The sequence below is a fragment of the Cloeon dipterum genome, chromosome 3, assembly GCF_949628265.1.
Source record: "Cloeon dipterum chromosome 3, ieCloDipt1.1, whole genome shotgun sequence".
NCBI lineage: Eukaryota > Metazoa > Arthropoda > Insecta > Ephemeroptera > Baetidae > Cloeon > Cloeon dipterum.
In genome coordinates, this window is record NC_088788.1 from 25,196,359 (window position 1) to 25,214,420 (window position 18,062).

The following is an 18,062-nucleotide window of genomic DNA, read 5'->3' on the forward strand; positions in this document are numbered from 1 at the left end:
GCTGTCGATATTTTCAGTGGCTAATTCACTCTGGAGAGCCATTCAACCCACATTTGTACGTGTGCGCCCCTTGAATTATTTGATTTCCCGTGAACTCCGCAAATTATACCGATGCAGCGGCCGCAAAAGCACGAGCGCAGGTTAATTCTCCAAACACATCCATCGAGCGGCATCCAAGTGGTCCAGCGGAGTGAACAGCACTCGCGGGAACTCCGACATGATGTATGCATGTGTGCTCTTTCATGCCGTCAACTTAACTGCTGTAGTAACGTCGCGCGTGTGTTGCCGACCGCCGGCGCTGATGCGGACGCGGACTGTCGGGATTTGCAGCTAAGCAGCCTGCATTATGAACTCGGCGGGCGCACCTGACTTTTGATTAATTCACCACCTGAATTCGTGCGAATTACTCACACGCGCGCGCCTAATGGCCTCTGCCAGTGTGCGGTGGGGCTGCTGGCGCACCCTTTTGTGATTTCACCGCTTTGTCGCGTGTCAAAGTGACAGGAAAATCGAGTTTCATCGGCGTGACGCGCCAGCACAAAAGAGACGTTGACGTCATGAAAAATGAGGTTTGCGGCTTTTCAAAAGTTATACGTTAAGTTGGCAATCGCTGGATGATTTGCATATTTGAGCGGGTTGAGGGCGAATGAAACTGGGTCAGTTTATTTTTTACTATTTCTCGCAATTTATTGTTGCATTTTCCAAGTGATAAGTTAGCGTACATTGTTATATATGTCATACAAATTTCTATTGTTAAAAAACTCTCGAATTTCGACAGTTCACACCGAAGCATTTTAACGGCACATTCAGTCCTTTGACGCGATTACTTAGAAAAATAATACAGCAGCGACAGTGATAATAGTTTGCTCGTGTGTTGTACCAAATGAAAATCTAACATTAAGTTATATACGTTCTCTTACCGTAACGTGTACACATTAAAATTACATTCAGTCGTAAATAATTAATGCTAAACATAAAAGTAGTGGATTTGCTCTCTGCTGCAACAACAATAACGACGAGACTGCCATTTATTATTAATGTGTGTATGCAATTTGCTAAAACTATCAAAGATCAACTTCCCAAAAACACTCTTGACTACTATAGGATTCGACTCACTCAGCTACACCTTGCAATTCAGCGCACTGCGTGTGCTTGATATAATTAACATGACATCCAAATTTAAGGCTGATAAAACATTCACTTTATTTTGTGATAAGCTCATTATCTCTTCTCAACAACTATCGATTAGAATCCAAGAACAGGGAGCACCGTGAAATAGTACAACATATTGTGCAGCTATTTATCGAGGCAGGCCGCGTTGGCCGCAAAAACGAGAGGCGTGTATGTGTTGGACAAAGCTAAACTGGGAGGTCATTATTGGTCACACACAGAGGCGCGAGTGGTTAACACAAAAACTAAACCAAATTTAAGTGATATGACTCGAGAATCAATCAATCGATAATGACTAGAGGAGGTCAACTCGGCGAGTGCTGCTTTTTTACCGCCGCCGCTGCTGTTGCTGCTGTTGGTGTTGCTGTTTGTTGGCCGCACAACCCGCTCTCCTGCGCACCTTCATCTCGCTCCAGGCTACTGCGATCCACTCGTTGCGCGAGCTGTCGAACCACGTGAGCCCGAGGCTGTACCGGCCGTTGAGGTTCACGTGCTGGCAGTGCGAGAACCACCAGCCGCCCTCGTAGTTGGCCGCGCAATGCGTGTTGCTGATGTCCCGGTCAGAGTCGATCGTACTGAACTGCATGTGGTTTTGGTACTCGAACGCGTCGCTCGCGTTGCCCTGGTAGCCGTTCACCCACAGCCGGTAGCCATCCTGCTCGGTGCCCACGCTGAACTCGGTGTATTCGGCGAACCAATTCTGTCCGTAGATATCGTGGATGTCCACGCGCAGCGAGGAGCAGTTGTCCGCGGTCAAACGCCGGATTGCCTGGTTGCCCAGCCAGAATTCGCCTGGGAACAAAAATGGGGAGGATTTTTTTTAACTAAATTTTACCACGGGGGAAAGGGAACAACGGATTACGCAAAATTGTAGTTAGTTTGACGAAAGCTATAGTTGGTTGGGGTTAAAATTTTAAGATGGTCCATTGTTGTATTCTGTGGTACTGATTCACTTTTATACGAGTCTCAATTTTTAGGTCTTTGAGACACATTTGAACCATTTTAAACTGTATGAAAGAGGTAAAAGTCGCCCATGAAGGCATCTAGACACTTTAAAAAAATCTGAAAATATTCATGGCATTTCTTAAATATTTATATTAAATCCTTGGTCGCCGGCCAGAAATATAATTGAAACGTTGCTTTTGAAGCGATTTGATTCACAAAATAAATTTATTTCACTCTCAAATTAAAAAAAAAAAAATTCCGGTGTGGCAATGAGATAATTAATGATGCTTAAAATTTTGTAGTAAAGAGGCGCGACTTATACGGCCAATTATGCATGAAACCCAAGACTATTTGCGTGAAATTAAAATTGCGAAGCTTTTCTGGCTGCCGAAGCATCCGCATGAAGATCAATTTTCTGCAGACGAAAGTTTCATTCGATATGTCATTTCCTCCGTTTTCGCGAATAATTAGCCCGGCAAGAACTTAATACCAAGAGTGGCTCATTAACGCCCGCTGCTCTGCGAGTTGGGAGCGAGACGGCGTGGCGTGTGTAGGCGCAAAATAAAAATGCCGTCCGTTGTAATCCTTTACATATGTAAAAAGTTCTTTCTCACAACATTCTAGCTGTTCAGCGTGTGAGTCTGGAGGGGTATATAAGGCAATTAATATGTGCTACACGCACGAGGGAGGCTTTAATAAGGCCTCTCTGTGCGCAGCGCGAGTGAGGGATCCATATGTTCAAAGCGATATAGGCATATATAGACTAGTGTTTGTGTACTCACCACCTGGTGAGCCGAAGCCAGCACGGTACTCGGCCCAATCACGGTTGAACTCTTCGGTGCCTTCGGTGCGGCGCTGAATCACAGTCCAACCGCCGGCGCCGCTCTTCTGGTCGCACGAAGCCAAGATCGGCGCCTCGAACTGTGCGTCGATCACGTTCGAGCTGTCCAACTCCTCCGGCGTCAGTTTAGGTGCTATCAAATATTGACCACTCTGGCCAGAGATCGCCTCGCAATCTGCAACACAAAAGAGAACAACTTCGGTCAGGTTCTGCTTTGCTGCACCGCGGCCTTTGCGTGCCTCGCCAATCACGCGTGAATCATTAATGGGGCGAAAAATGTGCGCGCAAACCCGATCCGAAACGCCCGTGGAAACCGTGTATCAAGTTGAGCCCGGCTCGCTCGGATTACGCACTATAGTAACGTTTTGTGACTGCTGGAAAAGTCACACGCCGGGAGAATCAAGTGGACTCTAGCGGTAAAAATGTTATGCAGTGAAGGTCTTTCAAATATACGATGAATTTTCGGCTTCTTCTACGCCGCATGTATGAATATTTTTGACGATTTGGTGGCTTCGTCAATTTTCTCACCTCATTGAATACCCTGATATTGGCTAGGAAACCAACAACTTCAGATGCCTATTGAGCTGAAAAATGATTTCCCAATGCAAAAAGGAAATACATTCTTGGAAATTATCTAAAGCGAAATGCTTTTACTTTGATCTCCTTCCATAGCATGTCTCTCTGGCAGTTTGTTGTTTGTTTTGAAAGTTGAACTAGCTCAATAATTTACAAACAAGCGGCTTACCTTGCGGCAAAGTATTCAGGATGTGCAAGAAATCCTTCTCAATGCGACTGATGTCTCTGACAACCCTCTTGACAGATTTATCAGCGGCCGCCGACTCTTCGTCGTTCTGCTGCTCATCCAACTGAAACAAATGCAAGGCATCTCTTGAAAAAACCATCCCTTTTCCGCTTTGTTTATATTATTAGACGAGGCGCGTTGGAGGCTAATTTGCAATTTAACCGCAGCCGTGCACATTTAAGAGCAGGCCGCATTTTGGGGAGATTAGTTTTTAATTAGGCAGAAAGGCACTCGGCCGACCGACTAATTCTGCTTTCAGCCAGCTTCTTATGCAAGCAGCTAGGGGGTTCCGCAGAAAGATAGAAGGACCCTCTGGAATTCGTCGGCGCACCAGCCTTTTGAGATGCTGTGTAGCTTTTAACAACGTAGCTTTTTGCTGTGCGTTGCGTGGTCGAGAATGAAATATCCTTGCTAATGAGACTGCCGCGGAGCGTAAGCGCAAAAAATTAGCCCTAATGTGCTGGTGGGACGGGACGAGCTAGAACGCGAAATGTAGAAATTATTACGCCGAGCGTTCCACGACGAGCAGCACTATAGAGACGAGAGAGAGAAAAACGCTATTACTTTTCACAAATGGCGTGGTGTGCGCGCGCGGATGTAAAATGATAACAACCCGCCGCGTGGCGGACGAATTGCTCCGATATCCTCAAGCCCTCATCAAGCAACTTTATTGCAACAAAAGAATAATGCTCGAAACACACTACTCTGTTTCCAGTGAATGTGCTGATGAAGTAATTGCTCCGTTTTTCGCAGAGATTGGAGTTTATTGTGAGGTAATAAAACTTATTTTACGGCCTAACATGCCCGCGCCACTTGAAACGTGCGGTCCGCAAGCCTATAAAATCTGCATAATATCTGAAAACTTTGAATTACGCAGATGCAATAAAACAACTTTCATTAGAATTTGTACAACATTATTGCTGGGGATGTTCTTCAAGTAGTAAAAAAGTGCAAAGAATGAACTTTAAATTAGATTGCATTGCAAATAATGAGGAGCATTAAACTTGAAAAGAATTAATACTTCTTGTTCCACTTTGTGATTTCAAATCTTAAACTATGGCGAGTATAAACTCCAACTGAATTATACATTAAAAATGAGGAAGATCGGCTAACCATGGAAATGCATTATTCGATTCGATAAAGCTGTGTTGAACCATCCAATTAAGCTCCAGCATGTGTTCAGGCACAATGACATAAACAGAGCCAAGCTAATTAAAACCTGCTGCCGGGAACAATCACTCACCGACCCGTGAATTCTATTAAAAATTCGCGCACGTGTCTGCCCTGGCAGAGGCACATCATATATTCGGTGTAGAGTGTGTATATAAAGTCTTATATTTCGTCAAACAGCAGCAGCAGCAAATCTGATGAACAAGGTCGGGTGCCTTGTTTGCCTTTCAGTGCGGGAGCCGCATTAAAACATTAAAACTACGCTGCCGGGCACAAACTGTCGCTAATTGGTCTCCGGCCTTGGCTTTTGTCTATCTCTCTCCCCGTCTAACCGATTTTCGCACTCGGCGAGTAACAAAACGTCCGCGTTTGCCCTTTGCAATTGCAACGAAAACACCTGCCAGCGGCGGCGGCGAAGAGCGCCTCGTGATTGGAGTGGCTGTTATAGTCGATGTGTGTACTCACCGGCGAAGATGCTGACGAAGACAGCGCTCCGTGTTTAAGCACCGAGATGAGTGCGCGATTTTCGTCCAGGCCGTCTTGCAGGCCCGACACCAGATCCATCAGATTTTTCAGGCTCTTGCTCTGCACTTCCTGAAAACAAACACATCACGAGATTCAATGCTAATACCACTGCAAATATTTGCCGGCTTCCTCGTTTTGACTGTTAAGTGATTAATTAGAATAAGCGCGCGCGTTGCGGCGAAAAAGTGCTGAACTTGCGGAGTCACTCTCCCGCTCAAAAAGCCATTATGTACACTTGGCTGCGCGCAAATGGATTATTTTCGGTCACGTTTTGAGAGTTTAACATGAACTCGAAGCACTGCCAAAGAGGACTAATGGCCTTCAATGGGATATTTTCTGGCTAATTGACAAGTTCTGGTCGATTTTGTTTCCCCCAGGAAAAATAGCAGCAAATCGGTTAGTAAAATTAGAACAACGTCATTTTAGCATCACATTATATCAATAAAATGTAAAAATTATTTTCAGTACACATCCCTTCTTCCGAATCCCTTGAGTAATAATTAAATTTCCACCAACCTGACTATCCTTGGCCACCTGAGCGTTGGACGAGGTTTGCGCCAGCTCGAACTCCATCTTGGTCACTTCCTTCTGCAGCTCAGGAATGGAGGTGTCCAGCCTGTTCTCCAGGAGGGTGACCTGTTCTTTCAGCTGCGCGTTGCTCTTCTGCACTTTGTCGATGGCTGCCAGGTCACGACTGATGTTGAAGAACTTGCGAGCGTTGGTGCGGCTGCTGCTCTCCAGCTGGGACACTCGTTCGAGCAATTCCTTCTGCTCGGCCTCGCGACTCGCGGACTTGGCATGCGACCACATGGCTGTCTTCAGGTGCTTCTCAACGCGTCGCAAACGCCTCTCATAGTCCTTCGACATATGCTCAGTGAAGCTGGACGAGCTGTCAGCCCGGTTTTCATTGTTCGTCGATATCTTGGACTGTACTGGTGCGGGTTTCAGGACTGAACTCCACTCAGATTGGGCTGTTTCCAACTGTAACAGTTAAAAATTCATATTTAGAAATGGATTAATGTTGAAGCAGACAAAATGATATCATATTTGTTTTCTTTAATGTTTAAGCGGTGAGTTTCTTTTCTAAAGAAATCATCCGACTAGAGAAGATACAAACAAAAATTGTCAGACATTCAACGGCTGCTATATATGTAGCAAGTTTCCAATAATATATTCACAAAGAAACGGCGTCTCTCTCCTGATTTGCAATTCTCCCGGCGCGAAAACTACACTTTTGTCTACCTCGGCTGTCGAGATATGTCTAGCAAAGTCGGTCAGCGAGGCACCTTGATTGAACAGAGTGGCACACTGAGAGTGCACTCACTATTTCCATTCCTAGCTTTCAGTAACCCCAATGCAACCCTATATCGTCTCGAATCCGACTCGCTTTTCTGCACCACCGTCAGCAAGCGTGGGGAGAGGAGGTGAACTTTTGCAAACTTTGATGTGCATCGCTCATCATTTATTCACCGATACCGTTGCCATTTTTATTACCATTCACATCCACCTGCTGATAAATATTGCACATCGAGAGAGAGAGAGAGCGCGCGAGCTGCATTTGCTTTTCGAAGCCACCAGTGCATGCAGCTGCCTCAAATCAATAATGCCATCGTTAGCTGCCTTTTTTCAATCAGCAGCAGCCACTACATGCACCATAGGAAATTGCATCCTTGCTTTGCGAGAACTTTTTGTGCAGAAAGCGCGCGGATCTATCATTGCATATCTCCACCGTGCAGATTTCTTTGGAGTAGATAAAAAGCTTTGTATTGAATTGTAATTAAATGATGTAATCTCCATTTCCTCTGTGTTCTTGCTGAAGCACAAAAAAGGCTTCGTTTTTGCCTTTGTGTGTGCTTTACCGCCGCAGTCTGCATTACGAACAATGAGTCGGTAGGTTGAATATATTCCTCTTTTTACCGCCGGGATCCGGCGGCAGCCAGCGATGGACATTTTGATATTTAAAACAATGAGTTTCGTTTTTACAAAAGCAGAAAAGATGGCTGCTGGGCGAACAAAGCTGGACCTGCCGTGCTGAGCGAGTATTTTTTGTGCTCTCTCGTGGCCTCAGAAAACAAACAGCAAAGCCCTTTTCATTTTTCCTTTGCGCTTTTGTTCTGTGTGTCGAATTAAAAAGCAGTGCCAGCGACGGCCCTTCCTGCGCGATTTCGGTAATTATTCCAATCCTTTCCAACATTTTTTTTACTCCTGGCAAGGACTCATCGGCTTGATAGAGAGGCAACGTAGCTTATTTAGTGTATGTATGAAGCCATTCATTTCGGCCGCGACACAAAGAGCTATAGCCCCAACTCATCGTTCAACACATCGTCATCAGTATCGATGGTGCACCGCTTGCAATTTACGTCGTTTAACAAACCAGCCAGCACTCTCCAGCGGGTATTTTGTATGGCATATCTCCGTGTAGTGGCTGCGATGATCAATACTCAAAATAAACGGCCGCGAAATGCGGAACGCGTGCTACACAAATAAGGTCTTTGTGTGCCGTTGCTATTTGCGCTCGACTGGTTCTGGCGAGAAAATTTAATCAATTTGAAAACGAATATTATCTCTGTTTATCGCACAAAATCAGAGCTAAGCAAAAAATATGCAGTTCCCTTGCGAATTTTCTCGAAATATTTGGCGGATTCAGGGCAATTTCCTTAGCATATTCTGGCAGTAAATTCTGCTAAGAGGCATGCAGCGGGAGCAATATGTTGAGCGGGTGCGACTAATTCAAATCTAATTTATTATTTTCATGCCTCGTTTCCATATCTTATATCGCACCAGTAGAGGGTCGGGCCTCTGCTTTTATTGCATTTTGAGCAATAAATTACTGGGCCGAGGGAAACTTGCAGAGAGAGAGAGAGAGAGAGAGAGAGAGAGAGAGAGAGAGAGAGAGAGAGAGAGCCTTACTCCGTCGGCGCGTTTAAATTTATAATATCCCGTGCTAGCTGACTCGGTGGTGATGTTTCCTTTTCAAAGGCTTACTTCGTGTGTACGCGGCGGCACGGTGGCGGCGGCGAGAGCTGGCTCTGTGGCGCAGCACTGGTGCACGCAAAGATTTAATAAAATATCACCAGCAAGCCAGGCAGGCAGACAGCCCGGCTTGCTGGCTGCATAGCATGGCACCGCCTGCCCGGCTGTCTGTGCCGCACGACACCAATTGCAGGCGAGCGCAAATACTATTATTTATTGCGAAATACCTACACAGCACTTTTTGTCCCCACCGACGTGATGCATCACGTGCCGTGTACGGAGTCTAGTCGCCCCAATTCGAGGGAACGTTAATAGTATGAGAGGAATTTGCGTCCCATCTCCGTGATCAGCTTCAGAACAACCTGAATAAAGTCTTGAAAAAATTTAAAACATACCCCCAACCCCGTAGAAATGCATATTATTTTTAAGAAAGGGGTAGGGTTTGGAACAACAATGGTCAGTTTATTTTTTAAAATAATTTAATTTAAATTTAAATATTAGAAATCCGAGTTTTGCAAGAAATAAATGACGTAATAAAACTGCCTGGAAGTTAATGGATTTATTTTTTCGATATTTAAATTAGTTTTTTCACTCTTGACACAATAAACCAAATAAAAATGGTCAGAATATCCGTCAAATAGGTTAAAATGTAACAACTCCGAATAACAGCCTGATTTTTACATCCCTTTGGTAAACAAAGGAAATTTGGACTCATATTTCGCCGTGATATACATCGTGTTTTAATAATTGGAAGGCGGATCGTGAGAGATTTTTCCTGGAGCGGCTCGGAACAGAGTCAATGTTTGCGCCTCGCGCGCTCACATTTTGCTAGTGCTGAAAATGAGAAAATAAGGGCCGTCGAAAACACCGCCTGCGATGAATATATTAAAAAGCGAACGAATGAGGAGGAAAAGCAGGTGGCCCTTTGTTTGCCAAAAGTATGAAACTCGCATTAGGGCGCGGACTCACGGAAAGTGTCGATTCGCAGCGTGGGCGACGAGAGCGAATTTCCATTTAACTGCCGCCCGCGGGACGTCAAACGGGAGGAATTCTGAGCTGTTTACAGCGCGAAAACAGCAGAGAGTACCGAAATCTGTCGGGAAAAGCGGAGCAGTACATCAAACTAACTAACTAACCAACGAAGCACTCCGAATTGCATCCGCGTATATAATCCGATTGAGCGGATGTGTCTGTTTTAACGTTTGATTTGGCATGCTCATTAAATCCTATCTGCGAAAATCCACTCGATCGGAGCGGATAAATTAGATTCATTTTGCAGCCGCAGCGCTTTGTTACTCTCCAACATTTTGCCAAGCGTGCTGCTGTATTTGCTTTTCATCCGGCGAAAGTGCTTTCCGTTCGAGTTCCGTATAATGCGCGGAACATGTTCTTTGATTCATTAGTATTACAGAGCTCACGTGAACGAAAAGTCACCGAGCGCGCTTTCGTCGGGAAAGATGGATGGGCGTTTCGAGGAGAATTTCATCAGCATGCAAAGCGGGTGCAAGTCGGCTTCGTGCACGTAGAGCAATAAAAGAGAATTAACCGAAGGGTGCCGCTACGGCGCGCTGGATTGTAAAGTCGGGTGCAGCGAAATAATGCCATTATCGCAGGAGATTTGTACTTGGCGAGCGAAAGAGGTCAGGAGTGCTCGCATTCGTAATGTGGGACACGTCAAAGGCGGCGCACGACAGGAAATTGTTTTCGACCGTTATTGCTGGCGCTGAAGCAGGACAATCTACATATTTCACTCTGCGAACAACCGGAAAGTATTGATTTGCGGTCAAAACTGCAAAGCCGAATAGAAGCAGATGGGGCTGGGGGATAAATTTTGTATTATTTATGCTGGGCACGTGGTAGTTCGATAATTGCACAAAGCAGTAAAGCCCAGCTGGTAAAAATGCAGGGATTCTACTTGAGCGAAACTTGTTTAATGCCGTGAACCGACTCTGTAGCGCAACAATTGTCTCTCGGAATTGAGTGCTCTAATAAAGTTGTCTTTCTTAACGTCACCCAATTCAGTTTATGTGTTTTGTACCCAACGTCAGCAAAATACTAACACACACAAAACGTGCTTGTTTTACGTCGAGTGGCTCGTTACCATGATTTTACGACCGGGGACACTTTAGCTAGCACTGCAATTAATCTACAAATGCGTGGCTCGTAAAAGTGCTGAAAAACGCTAGAATTATTGCTCTCTCAGGCTGCGCAGGCTAATTGGAGGACTCGTTAAGAGTGGCAGGCACAACATTGTGCGAACATACACACACAAACCAGCGGACTAATTAATTAAACTCGCGAGCCTCAAAGGCCGGTTCGTTTGATCGACGCAGGACGTAATTGCGGCTTCGTCTGAAGCAATTTTTCATAAGAATAACTCTCCCATCCACGGTAGATGGAAAAACTAGGCCTGCCTGCTTTTGTGAGGGTTGGCCAATGTGTACATATACATTTTATATATATTGAAGAGCCCCTCCTATAGAAATTTCTACAGGAAAATGCAACGTGCACGGAGGCTAAAGACTTCTGATTTCAAGAAACCTCGATTCTATGGAAGGAAATGCACCAAAAAGACTTTTTTGCTTTTCGCATCCCTCCAGACTCCAGAGACTTTTATATTTCATCAGCGGATTGATCCGCCGGCGAAAGCAATCACCGGAGATCGGGTAGGATGTGCCACCTGCCCTGTGTGAGCGCACCGAATGATGTTGTAGTTTAATAAGCCGCCTCTCTTCTTCCCTCCCTTTCGTTCGTTCGGTTCGTCTTTTCGTCGCTCGTAGGTTGGGCTGCCGGTGTGCCGGCGGTAGTTTGTAATTTTAACAAGTTGCCATCAGCAGCCACGTTGCCGCACGTAAGTGGATATTTCGTTTGTGCAGAGCAGAGACGCGTTAATGAGGTTTTTAATGAAATTCCATTGAGACGGCACGTGCATGACGTGCGAATTTAATGAGGCTGGATGATCTTATATGCCTTTTGGATACGTGTGTAGGGTATAAGGGGAGAAGCGAATGGTGGCGTAGGCGGAAAAGAAGTTGTTGGAGTTCGAGGAAAATTGCTGTGCGTGCAGTGCAGCCCAGCAGTTCTGCTAGCTGTGGATCGTGATTGTTCCCGCCGTTACTGGTCGTAAAAAGTGGTGTTAACAGCGAACCAGCACGGATGCATATCGGGGGATATTAACCTCTTTTGAAATTCACTGTGCCAGACAGTTAAATGATTTACCTATCTAAAGCTCTATGCGGCTATGAATCGATAAGTTCCCCGTATGAATGTTGGCAGGGCAGGTCGCCACCACGTTCGTACGGACTGGAAAGTGACATTCCGAATCTTGATTAGCTCGGATCGATGCGGAGTAGAAGTTGGTCGCAGCTTTTAAAAGGGTCGAGCTGTTACTTTTAAGTAGATGGGTAGATTATATTTTACATGTTTATTCGCTATGGACGAAAATCGAGACCCTGAAGTCGAGCAGGCTCCACTGGAAACATACGCGACGGGCGGAAACTTTTCTAAAAAGGGCCCTATGCACATTTCGTGATAAGTCAACATTCACTACTTATACTTCCAAGCAAGGTGGTCGATCAAAAACTCCTCGCCACGAACGGCTGCCTCCGACGCTGCAGCTAGCAAATCCATAGAAAAGTTTGCACAGCCGGAGAACGGGTGTGCGTTATTAAACGGCTGAAAAATAAATTCGCAGAGCGGAAAACTATCTCGGCGGCTCGCGCCAATTTTCATTTGGGCTGAAAAGAAAACGCGTCTCCGAGGAATAAAAACAAAAAGACTGAGTTCAGAAGCTCGATAAAGAAAGAAAGTTGCGTAAATTCGGGGCCATACTCGCTGGAGAGAATAAGAAAATAAGGCGCATTAGCCAAATTGAATCGTAATTTTGGAGGGAGGGGTTCCTACCTCCCTGCCTCTTCTCTCTTTTCACTCCGACACTTTCACAAGGGTTAATGACGGGCGACTCTTTAAACTGCCGTGAAAACAGATTATGCAGCCGCCACCGCGGCGTGTAATTAGTCTGCTGGAGCAGAGGATCCTCCGTTCCTTGCGTGCTTGGGAGAGAAAAAACGCGGCAACGTCGGCGGCAGCTGCTGCCAAAAAATTGTTACCTCGCGTCTCGCCGCCGTAAACACAGCCAGCAGCCAGGCATCGAAAGCTATACCTGCTGCCTTTAGTGAAACTCCCCCTCAAATTGCGTTCGTTATACTTCTCATTCGACACAGCGAATGAGCAGCCCTGCCGACCGACTAGGGAAGAAAAATTATTTATTACGGAGGTGGCGAACGTTATTCTCGACCAGGAAAGTAATGTCCAGCGATCTAGAATTAGCCACCCTGTAATCGGAGCTGCAAGCAGCGGAAAAACGAATTCGGGCTGCTTTTTAATTAAAGCCTACGGTGGGCCCGGTTCGTACCGCACCACCAACGGCGAAAAATGAGAAGCCAGTTTCTGACCCAAAAACAGGATTTTGCAGCTCTCACGCGATGGCCCGCCGAGAATTCAATTAATCGACTGCCATAGGCGGACAGGACACGTCAAAGGGCACCGAGTTACAATTATTAAAATAAGAGCGCACGCATCGATCGCGGACGGCCGGCGCGGGGCTGCTCGATTTAACTTTCGGAAAGAAGAGAGGAAGAAAGAAAGCTTTCTGACTGACTAGAGATAAGTTTGCGGCGGCGATTAAACGCGCCGCTCACGCCACATTGGCGCATTATGACAGCTGGAGAGCACGAGAGGCGGCGAAATCCGGAATTACGTGCGGCAGCGACTCTTTTGATTAATCCTGTGTGTCGTGTGAAAAAGATGAGCCCTCTGGAATACATCGCCCTTTTTGAGCGCACCACAAGTTCGGGGATGAAAGCCGCAGCGAAAGAGCAACCCCTCATCTCGCTTATATGTTTTGTGCTCAATCTCCTGCCGCCACTGCCGCCTTTTATTGCCCCTCAGCGTGTGTGATGTTTTTGGGCCGCGCGCTTTTGTGCTGCACAAAACACTGGCGCGCGGAATTCTTAGCATGCTAAAAAAGGCAGACAGAGAGAGTGAGAGAGAGAAAAAATACGCGACAGGGGGCTTTTGTGGTATGAAATTCTCTCTCTCTCTCATACGCCACACCACACACACCTGCCCTCTCTTGGTCTTTAATTATCCTCAGTCAGAAAAGGTGACACTTACGGTTCACCTCTGCGCAAGTTTGTTATGTCAAGGACCTGTAACATAGAGTCCAGAAACTTTTGCCCTTGTCAGCCGCCAGAACTGCATGAAAATGACATTAATTTTAAGCCAAAACCGAGCAACCGTTGTAATAAATTAAAAGCAGTAAAATAAATTAGAATTTTATGCCTCGCCCGATTTTAGGAATCCCCAACCACCCTCATAAATACCATAACCACAGCCGACCAGCCCTGGCCGCATATTCCCTTTTTTCACGTTTGATCAAATTCCTCACATGTTTCGTGCGCTGTCGAGTGGAAAATGTTCCTACCTGCACACGAAGGTTGGCACAGCTTGCGGAGCAGCTCTGCGCCTTTTCCCTGATGTTGCCGATCTCCTCGACGTTCTGCTGGTTCTGCACCGTGTTGAGCTCAGCGTCGCGACGCAGAGCTTCCAGGTCGGCGCGACAACTGTCCACGTCGCCCCTCAGTAGGGACACCTCGCTGGACAGGCTCGACACCGACTGCGAGTGGATCTCGCTCGTGTTGTGGCTAGCCGACAACTCGGTTTGGATTTCGTTGCGGATTTGCTGGACTGCGCTCTGCAACCACTGCACTGTCAGGTGGTCGTTGCGCTGCTGGTTGTTGGACGTTGACTGCGGGCCGTTCGATTCCTTTGCATTCGTGATCTCTTTCCTAAAAAAAAAACAAGTTTACAAATGTTTAATATGGAGATCATTATTTTCTGTACAATAAAGAGGCGAATTTTCCAGCGAATTCATTTTTATGCTTGAAATGAAGCGAGTATTTCGTCTGCTTAACGAATGAAGTGAAGCTAAAAAAATCCGGGGAAAATTCTTTCCAAACAATCGGGTGATTCCTGTTCCTTCTGCAGCGTTTTCTCACAAGATCAATAATTTCCATCCCATCTCTCGCATCGCAGCGAAATCAATTATATGGTCTATCAGTTCTCTCATTGCCCTGTTTGCCTTTTCCGCACGCGAAACTAACCACTTTCCGACTTTTCCACCCTCCAGAACACCCGCCCGCGGCTCGCTCGCAAAGTTTCTCTGCGAGCACGGCACAACTTGGACCGATTGTCGTTTATACATTTGCATGGAAATCAACATTTTTCCGCGCTGATAACCTTTTCATTCTGCCGTCGCGAGGGGGCATTTAAAAAAGAAAACCCACGCGAAATTATTTTCTCTAGTGGCGGTGGCAGGCTGGCTAACAGTTTTGCATGCCCGTGCGCACGGCATCAGAGCTACAAAGAGCCACTTCTCTCCGCGCAGTGCTGGTAATCCTCGCCCTCAGGAGAGATTAAAACTTGCTGCTGCACATACACACACACACACTCATCTTTACAGCTCTCATCCGGATAATATCCTCTTTAACTTTTATTATCCGCAGCAGTGGTGCCGACGTAAAACTTCATTATCGCCGTAATTTGGCCGGGAAAATTAATTTTTAATTCGACTCTCTCTCCGTCGAAACAAAAGCAGGCAGACGGACGGGCGTTAGGCAATCCGCTCGACGCTGCTGTCGTGCGGGCTTGCCTTTGTCTCCTATTTGCAGGCGTCGTAATAAAGAAGGAACGTGGGAAAACAAACACGACCCGCGCGTTTTGTGCGAGCGAGCACCCCTGCTCTATTATGTGCTTGCGCGACGCGGAGATATATGTGAAATAAAAATGCAAAGAGAAGCTTTATAGAGACGAACGAACGACAAAACCAAACAAACCTGCTGAAGATACAGCAAGCAAGTGGCATGGCTTCCCCGTCGCGTCTTTGTGTGTCTTGCATAATGTACAGTGCCGTTTTAAACCCTATTCTCGCCCGCTCCCCCTCCGCTTATGGTTCCGTGTGCAGTGCAGACGGAAGCTGACAATAAATTCAGCGTGGTTTATCATCATACTCGACAGCAAGAATTTTCACTCTCGCTTGTTGAAACGCGAGCTTTTGTAGTTCAGACCTGCCAGAGTGTGCCCGAGAGTGGAACATAATCAAATGTCACGCCGAGTGGATCAAATTAATTCCGGACGGCCTGCCCAGCTTTTTCGCCCGTTTTTGCGCGATGCTTTCGACTGCTCTTTTTAATATGGATGTATGGTCTGACGGCAGAGTGATGAATGCTGCTGCTAGCTGTACACAATTTTTTTAAATTAACGTCCGAATCGCTCGTGAAGTGCGCACGACAAAAACTGTTCACGTCGTAAAAACATTTCATATTTTTTTTTAAATCCAATTCTCTGTGCCTTAATTTCCGGAGATAAAGTGGGAAATATTGTGGCTTGGTTTAAATCTAAAAAAGGGTCGATCAATAGAAACACACGACCCTGGAAATATCTCGACTCGAAATCTTTTAGCCCCGTGCACGCTGCATTTGACGTTTGTATGTACACTTGGAACAATAATTACAGCTACATGCGGTGTTTGTACGATACAAACAAACGTATGATGTCCGAGTCGGTCGAACGGCGGTCGTAATAACGACGCAGGGTAATTTTATAGCGTGCTATTATTTCTCCACCATGTACCCTATGTGCCACTTGCTTGCTTTCCGTATATACATACGTGTGTTGTTAGAGTTGCTATCGCGCAAAGGAATTCGTCCCTTTCGATGGCCGAACTGCTGCAATTTGTTCTTCTGCGCCATTTGCCGTGAGTGAAAAATTCGTTGCGAGAGCAAACGCCAGCCAAACAAATTGCCCGGGTTAAGTTTTATCGTGCTTCTTTGTCCGCGCTGCCGAGGAGCCTTTTTCGATTAAGCCGCACGATAAAACGGCCATCGTGATTTTTTAATCTAATTGCGATTTGCGACCCAATTTCAGACCATTTTTTATAGCCACATCCGTTAAAGGAAACGGGGTAGTAAAATTGAGAGGAATTTTATTAAAGAGGCTAATTTATTCAGGCCAACATCCCAAATTAAAAAATGCAGTGGACGTTCTTCACGAGTTAGAGTTAGTAGATAGCAAATATATATATGATAAGACGAGACCCAAATAAAATTGTGATTATAAATTAAAATCCATTTTTTTCTGGGATAGCAAATTTTCTAGGTCTATGGAAAGTATATTAATTTGAACTAATATCAGTTTTGATTTTAAGCGCTCAAATAACTAATTTTGAATGCTTTTCTAATGCTTCGGAAATTCAATTAAATTTTACCAAAATAACTATAAAAATTTATGAATAAAAGGACAAATTATTTTGAGTAATGTTTAATATGCTACAAATTCAGATATTTTAATATAAAATCGAATCTATTTTTTATACGTTTATTTAACCGATTATGTACAAATTTAATGAAACAATTTGTTAAAAAAACAAATATGAATTTAGTATCATCATATGATGACAGAAACCCAGGATCAAAAGGGTTGTTTGACTGACCTGAGGCTCTCGATTTCCTCCCTGAGCGCCGTCAACTCGATCTGATTGGCAATCTTGATGGTGTCCAACTCCTTGTCCAGTTGTTTGCGGTGTTCGACCAGCGCCTTGATCTGCTCTTGCAGGTTGGTCTGCAGGTTGCTACTGGCGCCGCTGAACTCATCGTCGTCGTTGTAGAAAGGCACCGAAAGTCCGAGCGAGGCGCCGATCGTCAGCGCCGCGCAAAGGAGCACGCTTATTCGGAGCATTTTGCCGCGCAGTCAGTCCGTCCTTGCTCTTCCACCGACCTGCACCGACTGCGGAGCCGCCGAGTGCGCGGCTGCCTGCCGACCAGCTCCCCACCACGCATGCGCCGACCTGAGATGAAAAAAACGGCAGGTGGTCTTCGGCAGGTCGGGTTTTTGGCCGGCAATGCTTTATGGCCGCTTGGCTGAAACAGAAATTGTAAATCGTGTGCCTGGCGCGTGCTGCTCGCTGTCCTTCTTCTTTTTCTACTCTCGCTCGCACCGCATGATGATGGACCAATAACACTGTTGCTGCTGCTGCCTCTCCACTTCAAGACGCCAGAGCGGAGGTCGTCGAGTCGCCCATTCGTTTATTGCACCGCGTGTGTGTGTAAATTACACATTTACTTTGTATGCGCGCGAGCCACCTGGATTTATACTCAAACGTGTTTATTGCTCGCGACTTTAATTTTTGGCGAGTGGCTAGCTGCGTCTCTCGGCGCATTAATCCTGCCGGACAGCAGGTGCGAATGCTGAAGTCGAGGCCTTGAAAATCGATTGAGGGATACTACGCACATGCCATGCCTCGTATTGAATTATCTATAGAGTTGACCAGTGAGGAAGCCAAAAAAGCAAAGAAATTTTCAGAAATCACATGGCTAGCTACTAAACTATCAACTACAGGATTGTGAATAAAAAATTGTGTATTAGTTACAGATCAGCAGGGCAAATTTACATTTTTAGTATTTATTTTTAAAATAAAAAAGTAGAAAATATATTTCTGTTATTTTTATGTCGTTTTGCACATGCATATGGGGCATGCTTGCTTTGTTAATTCCTAATAAAACTTAAATAAATTTAAAA

The 18,062-nt window shown here is 45.6% G+C and overlaps 1 protein-coding gene across 1 annotated transcript; it reads right to left on the reverse strand.

The window, feature by feature from the left end:
- Window positions 1-987: 987 nt before the first annotated feature.
- Window positions 988-17,440, reverse strand: sca (scabrous). The gene is made up of 7 exons (XM_065484159.1): window positions 16,978-17,440; window positions 13,912-14,275; window positions 5,970-6,434; window positions 5,394-5,522; window positions 3,702-3,822; window positions 2,898-3,131; window positions 988-1,962 (listed from the first exon to the last, which is right to left on the reverse strand). Exons 1-7 carry the CDS (start codon window positions 17,220-17,222, stop codon window positions 1,499-1,501), a joined length of 2,022 nt encoding a protein of 673 aa, XP_065340231.1. The 5' UTR covers window positions 17,223-17,440; the 3' UTR covers window positions 988-1,498.
- Between the last annotated feature and the right edge of the window lie 622 nt (window positions 17,441-18,062).

Bases quoted from the DNA above. Each gene is read 5' to 3' on its own strand.
- sca (XM_065484159.1), bottom strand. From the start codon at position 17,222: ATGCTCCGAATAAGCGTGCTCCTTTGCGCGGCGCTGACGATCGGCGCC. The intron at 5,523-5,969 runs GTTGGTGGAAAT...GTTTGTTTTCAG, and splicing joins AGGTGGCCAAGGATAGTCAG to GAAGTGCAGAGCAAGAGCCT. The intron at 1,963-2,897 runs GTGAGTACACAA...TTTTGTTCCCAG, and splicing joins TGGCTTCGGCTCACCAGGTG to GCGAATTCTGGCTGGGCAAC.